The following is a 25,586-nucleotide window of genomic DNA, read 5'->3' on the forward strand; positions in this document are numbered from 1 at the left end:
GCGAGTACACGCTGAGCTCCGCTATTTAAAGCCTTACTGAGGTGACATTGCACATGCACTGCTCAGCGTGCGCGTTCATAATGGCTCCGTGCGCGTTCATAATGGCTCCGTGCGCTGCGCCTCGCGCCCTCCACTGTGAAAGCCTGGCGTATCGGTATCAGGTCAATTTCCATCTTTATGCAGATAACTACGTCGACTACGAAGTTTCTCTATAACAGGATTCCAAGCAGAGTTTAGCTGATAACCGCTATCTCGATTGATGAGAGTCTCGTTGTCAGACAATCTTATTTCCACAGATTCATTGATAATCGAACTCCAAAAGTTTGATGTATGGACCAAACTTTTTGTGTCGTTGTAATTCATGGAATGGTCTGTAGAAATACAATGTTTGGCGATTGCGGACTTGGTGGGTTGGAGAAGGCGAGTATGCCGTTGGTGTTTCACAATGCGTTCCTGCACAGTTCATGTTGTTTGCCCTATATATGATTTGCCACATTCACACGGAATTTTGTAAACACCTGGTTTACGCAGGCCCAGGTCGTCTTTAACTGATCCCACCAGTGATGAAATTTTGGAAGGAGGACGAAAGATGACTCTCACTTGATTCTTTCTCAATATTCTGCCTATCTGTGAAGAATAATAGTAAGAATAAATGGTAGATAAACAGTCGACCTGAAGGCCTCTTCCTCTTCCTTGTTCCGTCGTTTGTAGGTCTTCATCACTCTGTTCACTTGCCTAGGTGAAAAGCCGTTCTTCAAAAATACTTTTTGCTTGTGTTCCAGTTCCATTTGAAGACTGTCGGCGTCAGAGATAGTATGGGCATGGTGGATCAAGGTTTTGAGAACGCCCATTGTTTGTGCTAGATGGTGGCAACTAGTAGCTTGTAGATACAGGTCTGTATGAGTGGGCTTTCTGTACACCGAGTGACCAAGTGTGCCATCACTCTTCTGTTGCACCAAGACGTCTAAAAATGGCAGACAACCATCTTTCTCTATCTCCATAGTAAACTTTATGTTTTCATGTATGGAGTTCATGTGACGTAAAAATTCTTGGAGATGGTCCAGACCATGAGGCCACACTATAAAAGTGTCATCAACGTACTGCCAAAATACTGTCGGTTTAAAAGTGGCAGAGTCTAGCCTCCACACCACAGTGGCACTCACCTGAAGATGGCCAGAAGACTCTGCGCCGAAATATCGTGGCAGGACGTTACTGATATCCGGCAGTTCTCCCGTGTTTTTATAAAACCATCATAATTCCAACACTGAGCCCTGACTCTTCCAGTTTGTACAACCATCCAACCATGATCCTGCCCCCCCCCCTCCCCCCCCCCCCCCCCCCATCCCTCCCACCTAACCACCTGCTGCTCACCTTCCAGGAATTCCTTACCTCCAACATAGCCTCACCATCCTTCCCCAGGTCCCTTCCTCAGAACACCAACCTTTCAGTGGAAGAAAGAACAGCCATACATAACCTCGAAACAAATCCTGATCTAATCGTCCTACCAGCAGACAAAGGCCCCACCACTGTTGTGATGAATTGCTGTGGGTGCCAGGCAAAGGCTTTCACCAGTTGTCTGACTTCTCCTTCTGTAAACTTTGCCATAGTGATCCCATCCCAGAAGTCCAACACAAAATTTAATCCCTGCTTAAAGACTTACGTGAATCCATTTCCCTCCTAATCTCTATGACATCCTGCACACCCACCTTCTACATGCTTCCCAAAATCTACAAACCCAACAATCCTGGATGCCTTATTGTGGCTGGTTATTGTGCCCCAACTGAAAGATTTTTGGCACTCATTGACCAACACCTCCAACCAACTGCCCGTATTCTAGCCTCCCACATCAAAGACAGCATCCACTTCTCTCACTGACTCTCTACTGTCCCCACCCGTTTACCACCTGGATCCCTACTCATCACCACCTCCCTATGCACCAACATCCTTCATGCCCATGGTCTTACCGCTATTGAACACTACCTTCCTCAACATCCTTCAGACTCCAAACCCACTACCTCATACACCTTACTAACTTTATTGTAAACCACAACTACTACTCATTTGAAGAGAAGGTATATAAGCAAACCCTTGGCATAACCATGGGCACCCACATGGCATGCGCCTATGCCAACCTACTTGTGGACCAACTGGAGGAGACCTTTCTGGCCTCCCAAAATACCGAATCCATGGTATGGTTCAGGTTCATTGATAGTATCTTCATGACCTGGATCCAGGTCCAAGACAAGCTATCTTCCTTCCTTTGCAATCTCAACACCTTCTCTCCCATCTGCTTCACGTGGTCCTCCTCAACAAAGTGTGCCACCTTCCTAGATGTTGACCACCTTGTCTCTGATGTCTCCATCTGAACCTCTGTCCACGTTAAACCAACTAACCACCAATAGTGCATGCATTTTGACAACTATCGTCCCTCTCACACCAAAAAATCCCTCCCATATAGACTGGCTGCCCAGTGTTAATGTATCTGCAGTGACAAAAACTCCCTTGCTCAATATGCTGAGGGTCTCACCAAGGCCTTCAAACAATCCCCCCAGCCCCAAAAGCCAGCCACAAAGGAGTGTCACCTTTGTCACCCAGTACCACTCCGAATTGGAACAACTGAACTATATCCTTCACCAGGGCTTTGATTACCTATTATGGTTCCCTGAAATGAGAGACATCCTACCCGAGATACTTCCAACCCCTTCTCAAGTGGTGTTCCGTCATCTACCCAATGCCCACATCATTCTAGCCTATCACTATGTCACTTCCAATACCAACGCCTTGCCACAAGGATCATATCTCTGTGGAAGATCCAGGTGCAAAACCTGCCCAATCCACCCACCCAGCAATTTGTATTCCATTCCTGCCACAGTTTTATCCTACCCCATCAGGGGCTGGTCCACCTGTGAAAGCAGCCATGTCATTTACTAGCTCTGCTGCAATCATTGCACAGCTTTTTGTATTGGTATGACTACCAACCAGCTGTCCACCAGGATGAATGGCCACACCAAACTGTAGCCAAGAGCAAAGTAGACCACCCTATGGCACAACATGCAGCTGAAGGTAAAACACTTGTTTTCAATGGCTGCTTAGCTACTTGTGCCATCTGGCCCTTCCCTCCACCACCAGCTTTTCTGAACTGGGAGTTATCCTTACAACACATTTTCCCCTCCCATAATTATGCTGGCCTCAACGTACAGTAACATACTGTCTCCATACCCTTCACCCAACAGTTTCCACCCCGTATGTTCTGTCATCTCCTCCCTATTCTCATATCTGCCCCCCCCCCCCCCCCGTTTATTTGCAGCCTTCTGCCAACGCATCCACCCGTCCTTCCCTTCTCTTGTTTTGTTCCATTTTTCCCCACCTCCCTGCCCCACAACCTCCTGACATCTACATCTACCTACATCTACATGATTACTCTGCAATTCACATTTAAGTGCTTGGCAGAGGGTTCATCAAACCACAATCATACTATCTCCCTACCATTCCCCTCCCGAACAGCGCGCGGGAAAAATGAACACCTAAACCTTTCTGTTCGAGCTCTGATTTCTCTTATTTAATTTGATGATCATTCCTTTCTATGTAGGTTGGGCTCAACAAAATATTTTCACATTCGGAAGAGAAAGCTGGTGACTGAAATTTCATAAATAGATCTCGCCGCGATGAAAAACGTCTTTGCTTTAATGACTTCCATCCCAACTCGCATATCATATCTGCTACACTCTCTCCCCTATTACGTGATAATACAAAATGAGCTGCCCTTTTTTGCACCCTTTCAATGTCCTCCGTCAATCCCACCTGGTAAGGATCCCACACCGCACAGCAATATTGTAACAGAGGACGAATGAGTGTAGTGTAAGCTGTCTCTTTAATGGACTTGTTGCATCTTCTAAGTGTTCTGCCAATGAAATGCAACCTTTGGCTCGCCTTCCCCACAATATATCTATGTGGTCTTTCCAACTGAAGTTGTTCATAATTTTTACACCCAGGTACTTAGTTGAATTGACAGCCTTGAAAATTGTACTATTTATCGAGTAATCAAATTCCAACGGATTTCTTTTGGAACTCATGTGGATCACCTCACACTTTTCGTTATTTAGCGTCAACTGCCACCTGCCACAACATACAGAAATCTTTTCTAAATCTCCTTGCAACTGATACTGGTCTTCGGATGACCTTACTAGACGGTAAATTACAGCATCATCTACATCTACATCTACATTGATACTCCGCAAGCCACCCAACGGTGTGTGGCGGAGGGCACTTTACGTGCCACTGTCATTACCTCCCTTTCCTGTTCCAATCGCGTATGGTTCGCGGGAAGAACGACTGTCTGAAAGCCTCCGTGTGCGCTCTAATCTCTCTAATTTTACATTCGTGATCTCCTCGGGAGGTATAAGTAGGGGGAAGCAATATATTCGATACCTCATCCAGAAACGCACCCTCTCGGAACCTGGCGAGCAAGTTACACCGCGATGCAGAGCGCCTCTCTTGCAGAGTCTGCCACTTGAGTTTATTAAACATCTCCGTAACGCTATCACGGTTACCAAATAACCCGGTAACGAAACGCGCCGCTCTTCTTTGGATCTTCTCAATCTCTTCCGTCAACCCCACCTGGTACGGATCCCACACTGATGAGCAATACTCAAGTATAGGTCGAACGAGTGTTTTGTAAGCCACCTCCTTTGTTGATGGACTACATTTTCTAAGCACTCTCCCAATGAATCTCAACCTGGTACCCGCCTTACCAACAATTAATTTTATATGATCATTCCACTTCAAATCGTTCCGCACGCATACTCCCAGATATTTTACAGAAGTAACTGCTACCAGTGTTTGTTCCGCTATCATATAATCATACAATAAAGGATCCTTCTTTCTATGTATTCGCAATACATTACATTTGTCTATGTTAAGGGTCAGTTGCCACTCCCTGCACCAAGTGCCTATCCGCTGCAGATCTTCCTGCATTTCGCTACAATTTTCTAATGCTGCAACTTCTCTGTATACTACAGCATCATCCGCGAAAAGCCGCATGGAACTTCCGACACTATCTACTAAGTCATTTATATATATTGTGACAAGCAATGGTCCCATAACACTCCCCTGTGGCACGCCAGAGGTTACTTTAACGTCTGTAGACGTCTCTCCATTGATAACAACATGCTGTGTTCTGTTTGCTAAAAACTCTTCAATCCAGCCACACAGCTGGTCTGATATTCCGTAGGCTCTTACTTTGTTTATCAGGCGACAGTGCGGAACTGTATCGAACGCCTTCCGGAAGTCAAGAAAAATAGCATCTACCTGGGAGCCTGTATCTAATATTTTCTGCGAACAACCTAAGAGAACTGCTCAGATTGTCACCCAGGTCATTTATATAGATCAGGAACAGCAGAGGTCCCAGGACGCTGTGCCTATTGGAGTTTAGTCCCTGTATATTCCACCTGTTTACTGACGAAGGTTGTGGCCGAAAGCTACATGTGAGTGTTTTTAATTGTGCCTGTCTGTAACTTGACATTTCTTCTGTATGGTAAGTAGCAATCTATCTTTTCCCACATTGTAGATATTCTTTCTACTGTGCATTCTTGTTACTGGTGATGACACATCTTCTTTGTACAAAACTGTTTTTTTCTGAGTTATGTACAGAAAACTATTCAACTGTAAATGGCATTGAAAATTTCATTTATCATGATCCTCATTGAGCCAGCAAGATTTAAGTTTTCCATGGTTTCCCTAAATCACGTAAAGTAAATGCTGGGATAGTTTCTTTGAAAGGGCATGGCTGATTTCCTTCTCCATCCTTCTCTCTTCTGAGATTGTGCTGCCTCTCTAATGATCTTGTTGTGTCATCTTACTTCCTTCTTTTGTCATTCCTTTTGACTATGGCGCAGATTGTTATAGTATGATGGCTAGAAATATGTCAGTACTTTTCAATATTGTGAAAGAGAAAGTTGCTACTCACTATATAGCGGATATGCTGAATCGCAGATAGGTACGACAAAAAGACTGTCACAAATAAAGCTTTCTCGGCCGGTAAGGCTTTCGTCAAAAATAGATCTCTCTCTCTCTCTCTCTCTCTCTCTCTCTCTCTCTCTCTCTGTCACACACACACACACACACACACACACACACACACACATACATACAAAAGTAAGTGTGTGTGTGTTGTCTATTTTTGACGAAGGCCTTATGGGCTGAAAGCTTTATTTGTGACAGCCTTTTCGTAGTGCCTATCTGCAACTCAGCATCTCCACTATATGGTTAGTAGCAACTTTCCTTTTCATAATATTGTTACATTCCATCCTGTACTTTTCAACAAAGACTTCAAACTTTCAAGAATTGTAGAGTGTGTTTATGAATATCAGTTGCTCTGTAGTTTCTATAGTCTTACTACAAATAACCATGTACCCAGAAATTACAACAAAAGTGACATAACTCCAGTCCTAATCGGGAAGTGGAACCTCCTTTGAGTGCGAACATTCTGTTGTGGATGGTGAATGGTGCGTGAAGAAGTATGGGATCTCAAGCAGACAAAGAACAACATATTCTTTATTGAGAGTACCTCTTCGAGTAGCATAATTAGGCTACTGTCTGACGTCATAATTGGGCTACTGTCTGACGTTTGCTAAACAATAACACTTCACAGTTAGAGATAACACCTGGCAAGTAAGCACGGTCTTTAGTGACTCACAAAGAGAGAGAAAACTTGACAAGTAACACTGTTGAAATCTGCAAGTCCGGGCTGGTACACAGTTTGCTGTGGAATGGCTAACAGAAGAGGGTCATTGTGTGCTTCACAAGATGAGCCAGTGGACACAGCCAGCATAAAATCTGGAGTGTATGCTGAGTGAAAGCTTAAAAGAAGAATATGTGCTGTGACTAATGAGCCACTGGGCGCAGCCGCCATGGAGCCCGGAGTGGACGCTGAGCAAGTGCTGTTGCTCTGAAGGATGGGCCACTGGATGCGGCTGGCATAAAGCTTGGAGTGCCTGCAAATGCTGCTACTAGTTGTTGAGTGAGGTTTCAAATAGATGGGTGAAAGGAATTCCATGTGGAGCATGGGACTCGATTGCAGTGCCACGGTCACTGAGGTGAGATCTGCTGGCGGTGGGAATGGCACTATATATGGCTGCCACAGGAGACACCATGTACAATGAGCCAGCATGTTTTGTTCATTGTCCTCAAACTTTACTCACACCTGGTGCTTGCGCTGGCTTGTACTGACTTGTCACCATGTAGGATGGTTCCAGCATATGACTGGAACCTGGTTATCTGCTGGTTGTGAATGTATGTCAGGTTGCAGAAATAGTAGGTGAGCAGTCATAGAGACAGTATTTCTTCCTTCTTAGGAAAGAGATGGTGGAGCCATCTTGATAATAGCTGAAGGTCCTGCATCCTCTGTTTCTTTGTCAGATACAGAGCACTTGTAGAATCTGTGTCATTTCAAGTTGAAGCTAGTAGTCCAGTGTGGGCTAAGAAACTATTAAGAATGTGGCCATAATGTTTTTAACTGATTACCATATATTACACAAATGACATGTCTCTGTTAATGAGAGTGTACCAAAAGAATATGAATTGCAAAACTGGCAGACCAGGCTCAAAATTGATTTGTTTTTGTAGTGTTGTGATTTCATTGCATTCATATGAGCAAGTATCCAAACTGAGATAGATATAGAAGATCCAAGGAAGAACAGTGTGTTTAATCAAGGGTTTGTTTACTGAGTGAGTGTGATAATTTTATAGAGATGTTTATCTAACTGTAGTAGTGGCTGCTATAAGAGAGGCATTTGCATCACTGTGGTTTGCACCACAAATTCTGCGAGTGTAGATTTCTAGAAGAATCACCAACATATTGCTTTCTCCTACATATATCTTGCGAAAAGGCCATGAAGGTACAACTAGAGAGATTTGAGCTCTTATGGAGACCTAGAAATCATCATGCTTCCTGTGCACAATTTGTGACTAGAACAGAAAAGTGGGAAACAGACAATGATTCCCAGAGTATGCTCCACCACACACTGTAAGGTGGCTTGCAGATTATAGATGTAGCAGACTCAGAATCTACAGACAAAGTACAGTGGTAGGTTCTCAAGACATTAGTGTAGTGTGATCATTGAAATGACAATGGTCTGGCACATTGTGCGGGTGTCTCCACTATCTCCACAAGAAATGTGTGAAGGGGTATTGTGCTGGATTCCTACAACATTTGGTGACTTAAGTAGTGTATTACATAAGTCTCCATGTGACTTGCTACTTCTTGCCTGCCCCCTGTCCCCCAATAAATAATTTACTTCCCTTTGCAGCCCCCCCCCCCCCGCCCTCCTCTCTCTCTCTCTCTCTCTCTCTCTCTCTCTCTCTCTCTCTCTCTGCTACTTACAGGCTCATTCTTAGTGTGTTAAACCTAATGGGTTGTATAAGTGTATCATATCTGCTGGAAGCCAAGTTGTTTGGGAGACTTGCATTTTTTGGGCATTGTTCTGCCAACAAAGAGAGTTTTCATGATTTCCTTATTTAATCTGACAATGTTTGTTATTTATTCACTAATTGCGAATTGTTTAATGTCAGCTGTATTAGGTGTAAATATGCTATCTGTTCATGACACATGAACATTTGTGCCAGACAGGGACTTGAACCCACATTTTCCACTTATTGTGTGTGTTTGACTTAGGTTTTTGTTGCTTACAGAAAATTGGCAAAATGAATACCTGGGCAATGCCCCATTCGTCAGCTAGCAATCAATAAAGTTTATCATGGTATACAAGAAAGTAAGTTTCACTATTTTTTAAAAACAAAGATAACAGTTACATGGAAAACTTTATTGGCAACATGTACAGCAATGTTGAGCTATTTTTCAACATAGTCACCTAAAGAATTGACACACTTGTAATATTGTGGGATCAACTTTTGTATTACTGTGTCATGTCTGCTGCCAGTGAATGGAACTGCATGTGACAGTCATCTTCAGCTCTTCGTCATTGTGAAAATGCTGACCGGTTGCTGAGCTCCATAATCTTGAAGCAGTGGTTCTCCAGGATGCGCTGCCACACCAATTCAGTCAGGTGATCATTGATGAGGGGCAGTCACACACTGCACTCTTCATCATGGACACTTTGATTACCTTTGGAAAACAGCCTACGCCAGCGATGCACCATCTGTTTGCTCATGATGTTCTACCCATAGACCTGACAATGAATTCTGATGGGCATCATCATTAGGAAACTTACTTTCTAGATGCGCCTCATATGTATTTGTCATCATGTTTTACAGACAAACGTCATGGACATTGTTGCATGCCATCTTTGTCTGGGTGGTGTATATACAGTGAACCAGTTCTGTGTTCAGATCTTATATAGTGTAAGGATATGTTACTTCTAATTGTGAAGTTAACTAAAATATGTGCTATTGTCAGTGAAGAAAATCATTTTTATGTGTTTATCTGGGACAGCCCAATCAAATAGATGACTGAATATTTTACCCACTGGCGAACTTAAAGAAACACATCATTTGTAATAAGTTATCCACATAGAACTATAAGTTATTCCATTTTTGCAATTTTGATCTGGCTTGACACTGTTAAACATAGCTGCTACAGAATCAAAGCTACAGTAAATAAGGAAGGAAACAATATTGGGATTTAATCTCCCTTTGCCATCAAGATCATTACAGATGGAACATGAGCTCAGCTAGGGCAAGTGTGCAGAGGGAGATCAGCTATGTCCTTTTCAAAGAATCCTTAACCGATTTAGGGAAACCATGACAACTTATATCAGGGTGACCAGACAGGGCTTTGAAAACAAAAACAGAGTTTAATGTTCCACAAGCACTAGCTCAATAGAGACAGAAGGGAACTCGAAGTGACACAGCATAGAAAGAAGTCACTTAGTTTGTTTACTATGGGACCAAGTAACTGTATTGCTGAATTCAGTTTACCAGTTCTGTAAATCTAAGTCAGTTTCTGTTTATTCAATACTCACAGAAGTATTTGAAATGTGCTGACCACCAACTCCCTGTCTAGTACTGTCACATAATAATTTTGTGTCTAAGCATTATAATTTCTTTTCCAGGTGAAACATGTTCTGAACTATGACTTCCCGGTATACATGGCAGATTACATCCACCGATGTGGTCGTACAGGTCGTGTTGGCAGCTCTAGTGGTTGTCACATAACCAATTTTGTGGAGGGACCACGTGAAATCAAGCTCTGTCAGGATATAGAGGTATAATATCTTCAGTCTTATAAATCAACAATTATCACATTAAATTGCAGACAGGGACAATTAAGACACTTACACAACTTGTGAAAGTGTCCTTTAATTGTGCCTGTGTGTAACATAAGTAATGTGTCACCTTTATGGTAAGTAGCAATCTGTCTTTTCCTACAGTGTTGATATTCCTACATGGAGTTTTCATTGTTCAGTCTTATAATTGTCAATTTTAAAATGTATACTTATTTTTAACTGCAGAATTTTAGTGTCTTTACTGCCTATTATTGCTCTTTTGCATCTGTAATTTTTGTATCAGTGCAAATGTTAATCAGTATCTATCTTTTTTTTTTGTATCTTGCATCAGCTGATTAAATAATATATTAGGTCTTTAAAAAAAATATCAAAACCTACAACGGCATACTGAAAAGTAATGCTTTCAATTTTTATGTGAAAACTCTTAAAGCTATTTAAATAAAACAAAGGTTAGCGACATTTTACATGATGATGATCATGATCATTATCATTATTCGTTTCCTTTCTTTCACTTCAGATTTTGTGTTCAATATTTGTTTCTGAATTTCTCTTTCATTTATGATTTCAATACTGATCCCTGCTTGTTTTAGGTCTTTTTTTATTTCTTGAAACCAATTGATTTTTTTTGATTGAACTGTTTACTACATCAAAGATCCTCTTTGTGTTTCTGTTGTTGTTCATTCTATGTGCGTGTCCATATAATTCTTTGGTCGGTCTCTATGTACTATGCCAAAAATTTTTTCTGAGCATTTTACATTCTATTTTTTCTGTCCCTATGAGGCCTGATGCTCCGGTTGTGGTTGTTTCTGATGCATAGAGTGTGTCTGGTAGTACAACTGTACTGTAGTGCCTTTGTTCAGCCTGTCTTGAAATATTTCATTTATTTTAGTGTGTATATGTCAGTCTGCCTCCCCCCAATGAACCATGGACTTTGCCGTTGGTGGGGAGGCTTGCGTGCCTCAGCGATACAGATAGCCGTACCGTAGGTACAACCACAACGGAGGGGTATCTGTTGAGAGGCCAGACAAACGTGTGGTTCCTGAAGAGGGGCAGCAGCCTTTTCAGTAGTTGCAAGGGCAACAGTCTGGATGATTGACTGATCTGGCCTTGTAACAATAACCAAAACGGCCTTGCTGTGCTGGTACTGCGAACGGCTGAAAGCAAGGGGAAACTACGGCCGTAACTTTTCCCGAGGGCATACAGCTTTACTGTATGATTAAATGATGATGGCGTCCTCTTGGGTAAAATATTCCGGAGGTAAAATAGTCCCCCATTCAGATCTCCGGGCGGGGACTACTCAGGAGGACGTCGTTATCAGGAGAAAGAAAACTGGCGTTATACTGATTGAAGCGTGGAATGTCAGATCCTTTAATCGAGCAGGTAGGTTAGAAAACTTAAAAATGGAAATGTATAAATTAAAGTTAGACGTAGTAGGAATTAGTGAAGTTCGCTGGCAGGAGGAACAAGACTTCTGGTCAGGTGACTACAGGGTTATAAACACAAAGTCAAATAGGGGTAATGCAGGAGTAAGTTTAATAATGAATAGGAAAATAGGAATGCAGGTAAGCTACTACAAACAGCATAGTGAACGCATTATTGTGGCCAAGATAGATAAGAAGCCCACACCTACTACAGTAGTACAAGTTTATATGCCAACTAGCTCTGCAGATGATGAAGAAATTGAAGAAGTGTATGATGAAATAAAAGAAATTATTCAGATAGTGAGGGGAGACGAAAATTTAATAGTCATGGGTGACTGGAATTAGAGTGTAGGAAAAGGGAGAGAAGGAAACGTAGTAGGTGAATATGGATTGGGGCTAAGAAATGAAAGAGGAAGCCGCCTGGTAGAATTTTGCACAGAGCACAACTTAATCATAGCTAACACTTGGTTTAAGAATCATGATAGAAGGTTGTATACATGGAAGAACCCTGGAGATATTAAAAGGTATCAGATAGATTATATAATGGTAAGACAGAGATTTAGGAACCAGGTTTTAAATTGTAAGACATTTCCAGGGGCAGATGTGGACTCTGACCACAATCTATTGGTTATGAACTGTAGATTAAAACTGAAGAAACTGCAAAAAGGTGGGAATTTAAGGAGATGGGACCTAGATAAACTGAAAGTACCAGAGGTTGTACAGAGTTTCAGGGAGAGCATAAGGGAACAATTGACAGGAATGGGGTACAGAAATACAGTAGAAGAAGAATGGGTAGCTTTGAGGGATGAAGTAGTGAAGGCAGCAGAGGATCAAATAGGTAGAAAGACGAGGGCTAGTAGAAATCCTTGGGTAACAGAAGAAATATTGAATTTAATTGATGAAAGGAGAAAATATAAAAATGCAGTAAATGAAGCAGGCAAAAAGGAATACAAACGTCTCAAAAATGAGATCGACAGGAAGTGCAAAATGGCTAAGCAGGGATGGCTAGAGGACAAATGTAAGGATGTAGAGGCTTATCTCACTAGGGGTAACACAGATACTGCCTACAGGAAAATTAAAGAGACCTTTGGAGGAAAGAGAACCACTTGTATGAATATCAAGAGTTCAGATGGAAACCCAGTTCTAACCAAAGAAAGGAAAGCAGAAAGGTGGAAGGAGTATATAGAGGGTCTATACAAGGGCGATGTACTTGACAGTATTATGGAAATGGAAGAGGAGGTAGACGAAGATGAAATGGGAGATATGATATTGTGCGAAGTGTTTGACAGAGCACTGAAAGACCTGAGTCGAAACAAGGCCCCGGGAGTAGACAACATTCCATTGGAACTACTGACGGCTTCGGGAGAGCCAGTCCTGACAAAACTCTACCATCTGGTGAGCAAGATGTATGAGACAGGCGAAATACCCTCAGACGTCAAGAAGAATATAATAATCCCTAAGAAAGCAGGTGTTGACAGATGTGAAAATTACCGAACAATCAGTTTAATAAGCCACAGCTGCAAAATACTAACATGAATTCTTTACAGACGAATGGAAAAACTAGTAGAAGCCGACCTCGGGGAAGATCAGTTTGCATTCCGTAGAAATACTGGAACACGTGAGGCAATACTGACCTTACGACTTATCTTAGAAGAAAGATTAAGGAAAGGCAAACCTACGTTTCTAGCATTTGTAGACTTAGAGAAAGCTTTTGACAATGTTGACTGGAATACTCTCTTTCAAATTCTAAAGGTGGCAGGGGTAAAATACAGGGAGCGAAAGGCTATTTACAATTTGTACAGAAACCAGATGGCAGTTATAAGAGTCGAGGGACATGAAAGGGAAGCAGTGGTTGGGAAGGGAGTAAGACAGGGTTGTAGCCTCTCCCCGATGTTATTCAATCTGTATATTGAGCAAGCAGTAAAGGAAACAAAAGAAAAATTTGGAGTAGGTATTAAAATCCATGGAGAAGAAATTAAAACTTTGATGTTCGCTGATGACATTGTAATTCTGTCAAGAGACAGCAAAGGACTTGGGAGAGCAGTTGAACGGAATGGATGGTGTCTTGAAGGGAGGAAATAAGATGAACATCAACAAAAGCAAAACGAGGATAATGGAATGTAGTCGAAATAAGTCGGGTGATGTTGAGGGTATTAGATTAGGAAATGAGACACTTAAAGTAGTAGATGAATTTTGCTATTTGGGGAGCAAAATAACTGATGATGGTCGAAGTAGAAAGGATATAAAATGTAGACTGGCAATGGCAAGGAAAGTGTTTCTAAAGAAGAGAAATTTGTTAACATCGAGTATAGATTTAAGTGTCAGGAAGTCATTTCTGAAAGTATTTGTATGGAGTGTAGCCATGTATGGAAGTGAAACATGGAGGATAAATAGTTTGGACAAGAAGAGAATAGAAGCTTTCGAAATGTGGTGCTACAGAAGAATGCTGAAGATTAGATGAGTAGATCACATAACTAATGAGGAAGTATTGAATAGGATTGGGGAGAAGAGAAGTTTGTGGCACAACTTGACCAGAAGAAGGGATCGGTTGGTAGGACATGTTCTGAGGCATCAAGGGATCACCAATTTAGTATTGGAGGGCAGCGTGGAGGGTAAAAATCGTAGGGGGAGACCAAGAGATGAATACACTAAGCAGATTCAGAAGGATGTAGGTTGCAGTAGGTACTGGGAGATGAAGCAGCTTGCACAGGATAGAGTAGCATGGAGAGCTGCATCAAACCAGTCTCAGGACTGAAGACCACAACAACAACAACAACAACAACAACATGTCAGTCTGTGTACTTTCTGAAGTTTTTCTGCTCTATGTTGGTTGCCTTGTTTGATCGTCATATTTGTATATATTCTCCAAGATATTTGAATTTTTCCATTCTGTTAACCTTTCTGTATTTTGTGTACATGGCTTGGTGATTGTTGTTCTTTCTTAGCATACATTGCGTTTTCTTATATGATATGTGTAACCTTTTTTGGCAGAGACTTCATGTAAGTATTCCAGTGCTTTTGTCTATTGTTACTAAGTATTGCCAAGTCATCTGCAAATGCCAGGTATGTTAAGATCATCTTGTTTGCACACATTCTTCCTAAGTGAATTCCTTTTACCTTTCCCCCTCATCCTTTGATGATTTTGTCCAAGACCACATTGAGTAAAAGCGGTAAGACCATCTCCTTATATGACCCCTGTATGTATCTTGAATGGGTCTGAGATTTTTCCCATAAATTTTATTTTGGATGTGGTGTCTTGTAGGAGTGTCCTAGTTCTTCTAGTGTGGCAAGGATAAAGTGTCACGGTGTCATAGGCCTTCTTAAAGTCCATGAACGTGAATACAGTGTTGGTCGTCTGTCTGACCTTCAGAAGTGCCTACAGATTCCAAATCTGTTCAGTACAGGATCTCCCTTTTCTGCAGCCTGTGGTTGTAGTCTGTTGAGTAATGCCATGGAGAGAACTTTGGTGGAGACTGGTAACAGTGAGATATCTCTGTAGTTGTTAGGGTCTCTCTTGTCACTCTTTTCGTGGAGTGGGTGAATCAATGCACATTTCCATTCCTGTGGAATTTTCTCTGTATTCCATATTTGTGATGGTTTAGTTTTTGAGTTTACAGATCTTGGAGGTAATGCTGTCTTCTCCTGAGACTGTGTTGTTTCTTAGTTGTTTTATAATCTCATCTTCCTTTGTTATTGAAGTTGGTTTTGAATCTGGGTTTGGTACTGTTTTCATGAAGTGTAATTTTTCTTTGGGCTTCTCACAAGTGCTGTGCGGAGTGGCCACATGGGTTGAGGTGGCATGTCATGGATTTCATGGCCCCACCTGGCGGAGGTTCGAGTCCTCCCTCTGGCATGGGTGTTTGTGTAGAAATTTCTTGTGTTATTTCTCTTGAAGTCTTCCTCAATTTCATTTAGTCTATTTTGTGCTTTTGACTCTTCTAATATCTTTAAGGGATTGTTTCTGGACTTTGTGGAAATCCTGCCACATATCTTTTGTTCTGCTGCTGCTGCAAACTTCTTCCAGGGCTGATCACAAGTTTCGTCCCACCATCCATGTTTTCGTTTCCTTGGAGGTTGACCCCAACACATTGCATTCTGAATTGTGTTCGTGAGGTCTGTTCAATTTTCTGTTGAATTGATCAATTTCTTCAATAATTTTGTCTTTGTTTATCTTCAGATATTCTGGGTCTGATCTTATAATTTTTTCTGTGTTTGTCTTCTTCTGTTTCTTGGGATTGACCTGATTTGTATTTGGAGTAAGTGATGGCCAGACTCAAAGAATTCTTTGTGTATTCTTGCATTGGGAATTTAGCTTGTATTTTTGTCTGTTTTGGCTACATGGTCTATTTGAAATTCTCCCCATATGTTTTTGGGCGTTTTCCATATTGGCTTTTGAAATTGCATTTACATGATTTTTGTTTAGTTATAATTTTGATGGTAAGGTATGAATGTTCCCCATTCTTGTTGATGTGTTTGTTTGCTGTTTATGGGCCTGTGATTTGGTTATACTTCAACTCTTTGCTTAGTTGTGCATTGAAGTCTCCCATAACAATTTTAACATGTCTTTCTGTTTTTTGTCAATTCTTCTGTCTTCCCAAAAATCTTCGACTTCTTGTAGTTTCTTCCTACACTCCTGGAAATTGAAATAAGAACACCGTGAATTCATTGTCCCAGGAAGGGGAAACTTTATTGACACATTCCTGGGGTCAGATACATCACATGATCACACTGACAGAACCACAGGCACATAGACACAGGCAACAGAGCATGCACAATGTCGGCACTAGTACAGTGTATATCCACCTTTCGCAGCAATGCAGGCTGCTATTCTCCCATGGAGACGATCGTAGAGATGCTGGATGTAGTCCTGTGGAACGGCTTGCCATGCCATTTCCACCTGGCGCCTCAGTTGGACCAGCGTTCGTGCTGGACGTGCAGACCGCGTGAGACGACGCTTCATCCAGTCCCAAACATGCTCAATGGGGGACAGATCCGGAGATCTTGCTGGCCAGGGTAGTTGACTTACACCTTCTAGAGCACGTTGGGTGGCACGGCATACATGCGGACGTGCATTGTCCTGTTGGAACAGCAAGTTCCGTTGCCGGTCTAGGAATGGTAGAACGATGGGTTCGATGACGGTTTGGATGTACCGTGCACTATTCAGTGTCCCCTCGACGATCACCAGTGGTGTACGGCCAGTGTAGGAGATCGCTCCCCACACCATGATGCCGGGTGTTGGCCCTGTGTGCCTCGGTCGTATGCAGTCCTGATTGTGGCGCTCACCTGCACGGCGCCAAACACGCATACGACCATCATTGGCACCAAGGCAGAAGCGACTCTCATCGCTGAAGACGACACGTCTCCATTCGTCCCTCCATTCACGCCTGTCGCGACACCACTGGAGGCGGGCTGCACGATGTTGGGGCGTGAGCGGAAGACGGCCTAACGGTGTGCGGGACCGTAGCCCAGCTTCATGGAGACGGTTGCGAATGGTCCTCGCTGATACCCCAGGAGCAACAGTGTCCCTAATTTGCTGGGAAGTGGCGGTGCGGTCCCCTACGGCACTGCGTAGGATCCTACGGTCTTGGCGTGCATCCGTGCGTCGCTGCGGTCCGGTCCCAGGTCGACAGGCACGTGCACCTTCCGCCGACCACTAGCGACAACATCGATGTACTGTGGAGACCTCACGCCCCACGTGTTGAGCAATTCAGCGGTACGTCCACCCGGCCTCCCGCATGCCCACTATACGCCCTCGCTCAAAGTCCGTCAACTGCACATACGGTTCACGTCCACGCTGTCGCGGCATGCTACCAGTGTTAAAGACTGTGATGGAGCTCCGTATGCCACGGCAAACTGGCTGACACTGACGGCGGCGGTGCACAAATGCTGCGCAGCTGGCGCCATTCGACGGCCAACACCGCGGTTCCTGGTGTGTCCGCTGTGCCGTGCGTGTGATCATTGCTTGTACAGCCCTCTCGCAGTGTCCGGAGCAAGTATGGTGGGTCTGACACACCGGTGTCAATGTGTTCTTTTTTCCATTTCCAGGAGTGTATTTTGATCATTTGTCGGCGCATGTGAATTGATGATTGCAGAAATTCTTTGATACTGAATTGAAATGTAGGCTTTTGTCTTTGATTGATTTCTGAACTGCAAATCATATGCCAAAGATTGTTGGTGTTCCTCTTCTGACTGCAGGTTTTCCTTTGTATATCCTGTAGTTTTCTGTGTTGGAGTGGTTTTCATCTGTGAAACGTGTCTCTTGTATTGTGAAGATATTAATATAATAAAGGTAACAATAAATTTTTGGTGATACAAGTATAGTGTAATAGGATAGATAAAAAAAATCTACTCACCAAGTGGTGGCATAACACATACATAAAAGAATGTTATAATTAGGCAAGCTTTCCCAGCCAGTGGCTCCTTTTTCAGGCAGAAGGGTTGAAGGAGGAGATTTTGGAAAAGTCATCCAGAACCACTGGTTAGGGGAGACTTACCGCACAGGATGAGAAGGAAAGACTGATTGTTGGGGACTGCAATGGATGAGATTTGAAAAAGGTGGAAGACAGAGTAATATGCAAGACAGAGGTTACTGTTAAAACATCATGTACAAGTTAATAGAGTGAACAAAAGTTTATTGTACATAACAGAGATGGGGGGGGGGGGGAGTGGCGGCGGCAGGCAGCGAAAAATAGACAATGAAAGATATAGAAAACTAGAACAGAGTGAAGAAAGTAATAGTTACTGCGAAGAAATGCTGAGACGGAAGAAATTAAAGTAAATCGAGGCCAAGTACGTGTACTGCTAGTTCCCTCCTGAAGAGTTGTGAGAAAGGGGAAGAATCCAGATGGTGCATGTGGTAAAACAGGCACCGAGCTCACGATTGTCATGCTGTAGAGCATGCTCTGCAATAGGGCATTGTGTGTTGCCAGTATACACCCTCTGCTTATGCTCATTCATCCTAACTGATATCTTGGTGGTAGTCACACTGACATAAAAGGCTGAACAGTGTTTACTTAACAGCTGGAATATGACACTGGTGGCTCTCCCGTTGATAGTATATGTTTTGACAGTTACAGGGCTGGTGTAGGTAGTGGTAGGAGGGTGGGTGTAGGGTGGGGTGCAGAAGTTTTTCCAGAACAGTTGTAACATATTAGAGTTTGCCCTTGACCAACATATTTGTGTGTGACAGTATAATGATTGCTAAGAGGTGTTGAGAAGCTCCAACTCTTCTCCTTCTCATGATGTTCCCAATCCCAAAGAATCGGATGACCAGGAAAGTCCAGTATACGTACTGGGACCTGGGGTAGTGGATTTTTTCCTGTTGTCCCATCAAGATTTTTTTCAAGTTGATGTTGTTGGAGACCACAAGTGTTAAAAACTTGTTTGTTGAGGCTCAAGGCTTATTTGTAGCAGCTGCATCAACTTGGTGAAGAGATGCTGACTGCTAGCCGCAGCATGCCAGAAAATTGTCAAAAATGGGTTTAGGACCAAGGCAGTATTTGGTCCACCCTGGGTATTTCATTTCCCCAATACCACCCATATCTGGGAACCTTGCCACTATCTGCCACTTGAGGAGTCGCCCAATTGTGGATCTAACAACCCCACATGGCTAACATTCTAAACTTGTCCCAATGAGAGATCAGTTTGCCAGTGCTGTCGCTGTATAATTTTGGTTTTATTGATGGTGTCACTCTCTCATCTGTGCTTGCGCCACTTCATAACTATCAAAGTGAAATCCTTAGAAACAGGTGAAAATCGAATGGGGCCAAATCAGGACTGTACAGAGGATGACTGATGGCAAAGACGCTGGATTGCTGCAGTACTCATGACTGGTCTTGCATTATCCTGCTGAAGGAGAGGTTGCTACATGTGTAAGCAAACTTTTTGGATTCAAAACTCAATTACAGCGCATTCTTTCTCACACACAGCAGCAGTTATGTTACTAACTGCCATGTTAAATGCAACAATTCAGAGCTCTCAAGCGACAGGGCTACAAATATGTAGACATGAAAAATAAAGAAATAGAATATTACAAACATTTTTATTGGAAAAGCTTTAAGAGTTTTCAAGTAAAAAATTTGGAGGCATTACTGTTCGGCATGACCTTGTAACATATAGTGTAAGAAAATATTCTCTCTTTTGATATGAAAATTTTACTTTGACATTATGCATGCAGGTAAAATTACATTCCTAATATAAAGAAAAGAGCAAACACAGTTAAACTCTGCCGCCGCCCCTGCACGCACACACTTTTGTGCTTTATGCAGTCTGCAACTTATTTAGAAATATAATGTAATTGTTGTTTCTCTTTCAGCATTCTGTCCGCAAGATGATTGCCCTACCAAATGTGAATGCTAATATAAAGAAAATCATATCATACAGACTGATGAAAGGTCTGGGAGAGAGTTGATATATTGTATGAAAGCAAATTCCACTACTTTATAATGCTGTGATAGTTTCTCAAATGTGTATTTTTTTTTCTTTTTAAGTTATGTTTGAATAAAATAAATTTCAGAAACAAGAAAATATGAATTTTTCTTTGACAAACACTTCAAAAAGCATCTACACTGCCAAATTTATGCTGGTGAAGGATAAAGTCAGCCTGTGTGTGTTTTAACCCCTTTCCTTTCCCAGCCAGGACCTGAATTTTTGTAAATATGGAAGGAGTAAAGGTAACCACTCACTATATAGCTGAAGCATTCAGAAGTTTAGAAAGGCACATAAACAAGGTTGTCCAAAAGCTTAAATCCAAGGAAGAACATTGAATCAGCCCCCACCACCTTTGTGCTCTCAGGGCTGGGTTTTGCTGACAGAAGTACATGAAAGTAGTTTCCAGATGTGTTAGTTCTTTTTTCAGGAAGAAAAAAAAGAGGATAGGTTGCGAGGACAAGATGATACATCAGAAAGACTAGGAGGTCAAATACAGTAGAACTGCTCCGCCGCCAGTCTGAGGTGATAGGACAGACAAAGTAAAGATGAGGAGGTAAGTGGGAAAGGCTTTGTTTCCTAAACAATTCCAAAACTGAAATACATAGGTAAGGAAGTAATTACATAAGGTTACTACAGAGAAAACATTCACATTTTTATCTTGTGGTATTTTCCTGAAATATTCTTGAGCCTATGATTCACTCTTTAATGCCATGAATATATGCAAGTATTGCATTCACTAAAATCCTCTTCTACTTGTGCCAAATGAATAAAATGGTTGAATTTCCCTCATGTTTTGTTTGACATTACAGGCCTAACAGATTGCTAGCATGCAATTCAAAGTGAAGAGAGGGCCAACCTCCATATAACTCTCACAGAACGATGATGTGAGGAGAGCATTGACAATGTTGGCAGTTTCATGAGGCATGCTTTGTGAGAAATACAACCAAAGTTCTCAGAGTCATGTGCTCTCTTTTCCCATTCACACACAGGTGGGCCTTTCTCAACATTGCACCTGAGTAACTTGCCCTCCTTCCTTCCAATATGAAAACAATTGTGCCATCTAGCTCCACACCCTCAAGGTTTGTGTACAGAGCCACAGGTCCTGAACTGATAATGTTATGAAAAGAATAGATTAATAGTCACCATAAAGATGATGCACTGAGTTATAGACAGACACAATGGAATGACTGTCATACATTGAGCTTTTGGCCAAAGCCTTCTTCAGAAAAAGGAAACAAATAAACGAACAAACGACCAACACACACACACACACACACACACACACACAAAGGAAAGAAAGAAAACCACTCTCTCCGGCTGCTCCAGTCAGCTGGCCAGAGATAGTGGTCACATACGCGTATGGTGTGCTTGCTTGCTTTTTTTTTCTTTTTTTTTTTTCTTTTTCTGAAGAAGGCTTTGGCTGGAAACTTTGTGTCATGCTTGTATGAAACTCAACATGTCAACTTTATGGTGAATAGCAATCTATTTCATAATATTTTTGAATTCCAACCTGGACTTTTTATTGTTTAGTGCCTGAACTGAGTTGTTCATGATAGACAATTCTCATATGTTCTGCCACAAGATCAAGATTTGGTCTTTGATTCTCTGTACTAATAAGATGGATTAGTCAAAGATGAGTGAAATTGTGGTCACATCCTATAATGAGCTATTCCATACTAACACAGTAGGAGCACTCTTTCTCCCACATGGCAGCCATCTCTATTTCAGTTGCACATCTGCGTATATGTAACACGTAGCCCAGTCAATGAAGACCGAAAAAGGTGAAATAGGGATGTTTAAAGTTAATGTTTGATGTTTTCCTTGAATAATCTAAAACTGTGGGTTCTACCAAAAATGTTTCCCAGTACAAAATTAAAATACAATAATTTCCCCCAAAAAGATCATATTCATTTTTTCCTCTAGTGTTAATGGTTTCTTTCAAGGGGTGATCACAAATTATTAAAAATAGTGTTTTAATTATAAAAAGTTACAGTTTGTTAAATGAAGTGGGTCAAGAACTTGTATTAAATGTGTGTACCACATATAAGTGCAATAGAGCTTATTAAGGCATAAATCGTGTTGTGGGGGATGTAAGAGGGCAATGGACGTGGAGGTGGAAGGTTGACGTCTGAGGGAAGGTACTGGTCATGCAGTTCCCTTCTTTGTAGGTCTGCAAACTGTAGCAGATGATTCACCACTTGTATATACACCAGTATGCCACAAGAAGCAACTAAATGACGTTTCACAAGTTCTACTGACCCTCCACAGCATGCTGTATGAATCACTAGTGACACAGTGCACAAATTATTTTTCACAAAGTGCACATCAACACTACATGAAATACATGTTTGAGTTACTGTTCTAGACTTGCACATGGTGCATACTTATGCAAAAAATTGCATAGGGATACACTGCTAGAGGGCAAATTGATTCTTAGTCATTGTGTACTGCAGCTGTAGCATTCTTCCAGGAAAGGCAACTTCCTCCACCAGAGAACTGTTCAGTTTTCATTTTGTAGACGGACTATACCTCTGTATCATTTCCTATCCAGTTCACTTATGTGAGTAGGTAATAACTTGAGCTTGCAATTAAATCATAGAGTTATTTTCAGTTTCTTAAGTGAGTATGTATTTGCAGATGTTGGACGAGTTGTTATATAAAGGAGCTCAACAGCTGGAGCTGTCACCCGTGTACCACACTGAAGAGCCTGCCCCGAGTTAACATGCTGTCAATATTATTAGACATTGTCAATTTCACTGGCTGGAATACTTTTCACAGTGTGAGGAGTATCAAATACATCACTGCAACCTTAGCTCTCCCCACATTTGAAGAGGCCCAGTGGCTTAAATTATCTCCTGTTGCAACAGAAATAGGTCATCTAGACGTTATAGAACTTAAGACATTTCACCATAAACTAAGCAATGCATTACAGCAGATTACTGTTCCAAATTTGCACATGGTCAGTCCCAGATATATTTACACTCATCTTGGAAAGATATAAAGTGGATGTGTAGTAAGTGGCTCATTAGTGAAGCCCACTCAACAAATGCCAGCAATTCCTGCAGTAACACAATGGCAAGATAAAATGCAGTAACTTTCTGGTCACTCATTAATTTACCATGAAGTGAGTGCAACACAATTACACAGATTTACAATTCGCTGTCAATGATAAGACAGCAGCAAGGTGCTACATTTACCAATCCAATCCCTTTCCCACCGACACCACATAGATCACTGACATCATCATCACATTTACAAATTTTACATTTCTCAGCCATTGTGTATAAACATATTTTATATGAAAGTTCTCTTAAGACTTGCAAGTAAGTATTCATTTAGTAGGTTGAAAATAACTCCACTGTGTAAACAAATGCTGCTCATTGAACTTATTTTGTCCACTCACGTAAGTTGACTGGGCAGGAAGCTGCCGTACAGGATAACTTAGAATCAATTTCCTCTCTTGCATGGTAGAAAAGTGTGCAGAGATTTATGTATATTCTGTCTACATGTTTTTCTTGTGTTAGTATTATTAGTAACTCACATCTTTGTGGAAAATAAACCCCCCCCCCCCCCCCCGGCATTTCTGTGGGTCTCCAGTGTTTCATAAGCCATGCTGTGGCGGATCGGTATAACTTTGTGAAACATCCTGTAGTTGCTTCTTGTGACAGAGTGGAATTGATAGAGTGGGGAATCACCTGCTCATCTTCAGTTTGCAGAACTATGAAATAGGGAATTGCATGACCACAATCTACCGATCTTCCTTGCCTCTTTCCCTTCTCCACTATTACATCCACATAGCATAGAAGCAAATAAAGAGGCCAGTGGGCACCCACAACAACTGAGGTGCCGGTCGCTCCAAGCAACATGTATCGCACGATGCATGGGGAAGTGAAATCACAGGTCATCCTATGTGCCCCCCCCCCCCCCCCCCCCCCAAAAAAAAGGCCACTGTTTGGGATACGCATGTGTTCTCCGCTTTGCAGCCTTTCTCATTCGATTTTGGGGAAACTATGTGGGAAGAAAATATATTTTTTCCACATCTTGTAGTCACACACATTTCAGCTTGATAATGAGGTTGTTTTCTTTCATTATACCCCTTAGTTATTGTGATACTTCAAAGTACAGCACCGCACATATTTTGAAAAGTTTGAAATGAAAAATGTAGTCCCTGGGCAGTTTATGTTTGGTGAGTTTTAAGACATAGGCTGCTGCATACAAAATGTAGCTAACATATCAAAATTGTTTTTAATGGTGGGAGGAGAATGAAACCTCTTTCTGTTCTTGTGAAAATATGAGATATGTTGAAGATTCTCTGCAATGAGGTTGGCAGTTATGTCCCAAACACGCAGCTATTGTCTCCTGCTGTGTGAAATGCGGATCTACCTCAGGTTCTTCTTTCTTGTATGATGCCAATACAAAACGAAGCTGGAAGTGAAAGAAAACCTTAATGAAATGAAAAGACACCAGAAGTCATCAGCTCATGATGCCGATTGTATGTTTTTTCAGTCTATGCTGCCCAGTTTCAGGAAACAGTACTTCCTATATTATTGAATTTATTCGCTTGTTTATGTATTACCTGTTAACAATGCAACTGCAAAGCATGTTGTGAAATGTTGACATGGTCTGCTATTGGTTGTTTCGAATGACACATAAGGGATATAACTACACTCAGTCAAAATGCAACATGGTTCCAGAGCTGTACTTGGCATAAGTGCAGCAAACAGTACATTCTGTTAACACATTTGCAGAACAACAATTGAAATGGATGATAGGAAAATAAAACTTGTTTTATGGTTGAACAATGCAGCTGTGCGTGTATGAGACAACAGTACTTTCTTTTTTAATATATTCTACAGAAAGTATAGGAAATGAAAAAATAAATAAAATATAGCTGGTGTTACTGTCTAATAACTAAAGCAACTGCTATTACATTCTTCTAAAAGAAGCATTGAAATTAAGATAAAACTGTTGTTTTATGATCTAACAAATGGAATTGGGGCTCAGATCACAGTTTTAGGTTTTTTCGCACCCTATTTTCTCTTATTGTTCTAAGAAATATCGTACTTTTAATTCTTTAAAATTTTGCAGACCTTTAGGTTTTTCTTCTTGACAGAACTGAACTACATTATTTACCAACACTTTTCCACCTGAGCGAACTCTTAGATAATGCATATTTGTGCGATGACTATCCATTTCAGCAGATGCCAAGAATACGCAGAAGTAGTAATGCAGTATGACTATAAAATGACTGTATAATACCGAGGTGCATGCACCAGTTGTGTACTTCTGAGTATTGTCAGATGCCTTTGGTCCCATGTGTATGTAAACAAAGTTTAGTTCCACATTCTGCCATCAGCAATTGTAAAATGAACAAGTTATAATTAACTTGAAAACTAACAAACCTAAAGCAAACTCAGTAGAAAGGTGAAATGAAAAAGTGAGTAAACACATACACAGAGAGAAAACAGCAGTGTGACTAGTGCTGCACTAGGTG

General features: G+C 41.6%; 1 protein-coding gene across 1 annotated transcript in view; it reads left to right on the forward strand.

The window, feature by feature from the left end:
- Positions 1-20,143, forward strand: part of LOC124619514 (probable ATP-dependent RNA helicase DDX28) — a 90,081-nt gene extending 69,938 nt beyond the window's left edge. Inside the window, exons 11-12 of the mRNA XM_047145964.1 lie at positions 10,068-10,220; positions 19,977-20,143. Coding sequence (XP_047001920.1) covers positions 10,068-10,220; positions 19,977-20,072 — 249 coding nt within the window. The 3' untranslated portion in view covers positions 20,073-20,143. The remainder of the gene's footprint in view (positions 1-10,067; positions 10,221-19,976) is intronic.
- Positions 20,144-25,586: the final 5,443 nt, after the last annotated feature.

The sequence above is a fragment of the Schistocerca americana genome, chromosome 1 (assembly GCF_021461395.2).
Source record: "Schistocerca americana isolate TAMUIC-IGC-003095 chromosome 1, iqSchAmer2.1, whole genome shotgun sequence".
Taxonomy (NCBI): domain Eukaryota; kingdom Metazoa; phylum Arthropoda; class Insecta; order Orthoptera; family Acrididae; genus Schistocerca; species Schistocerca americana.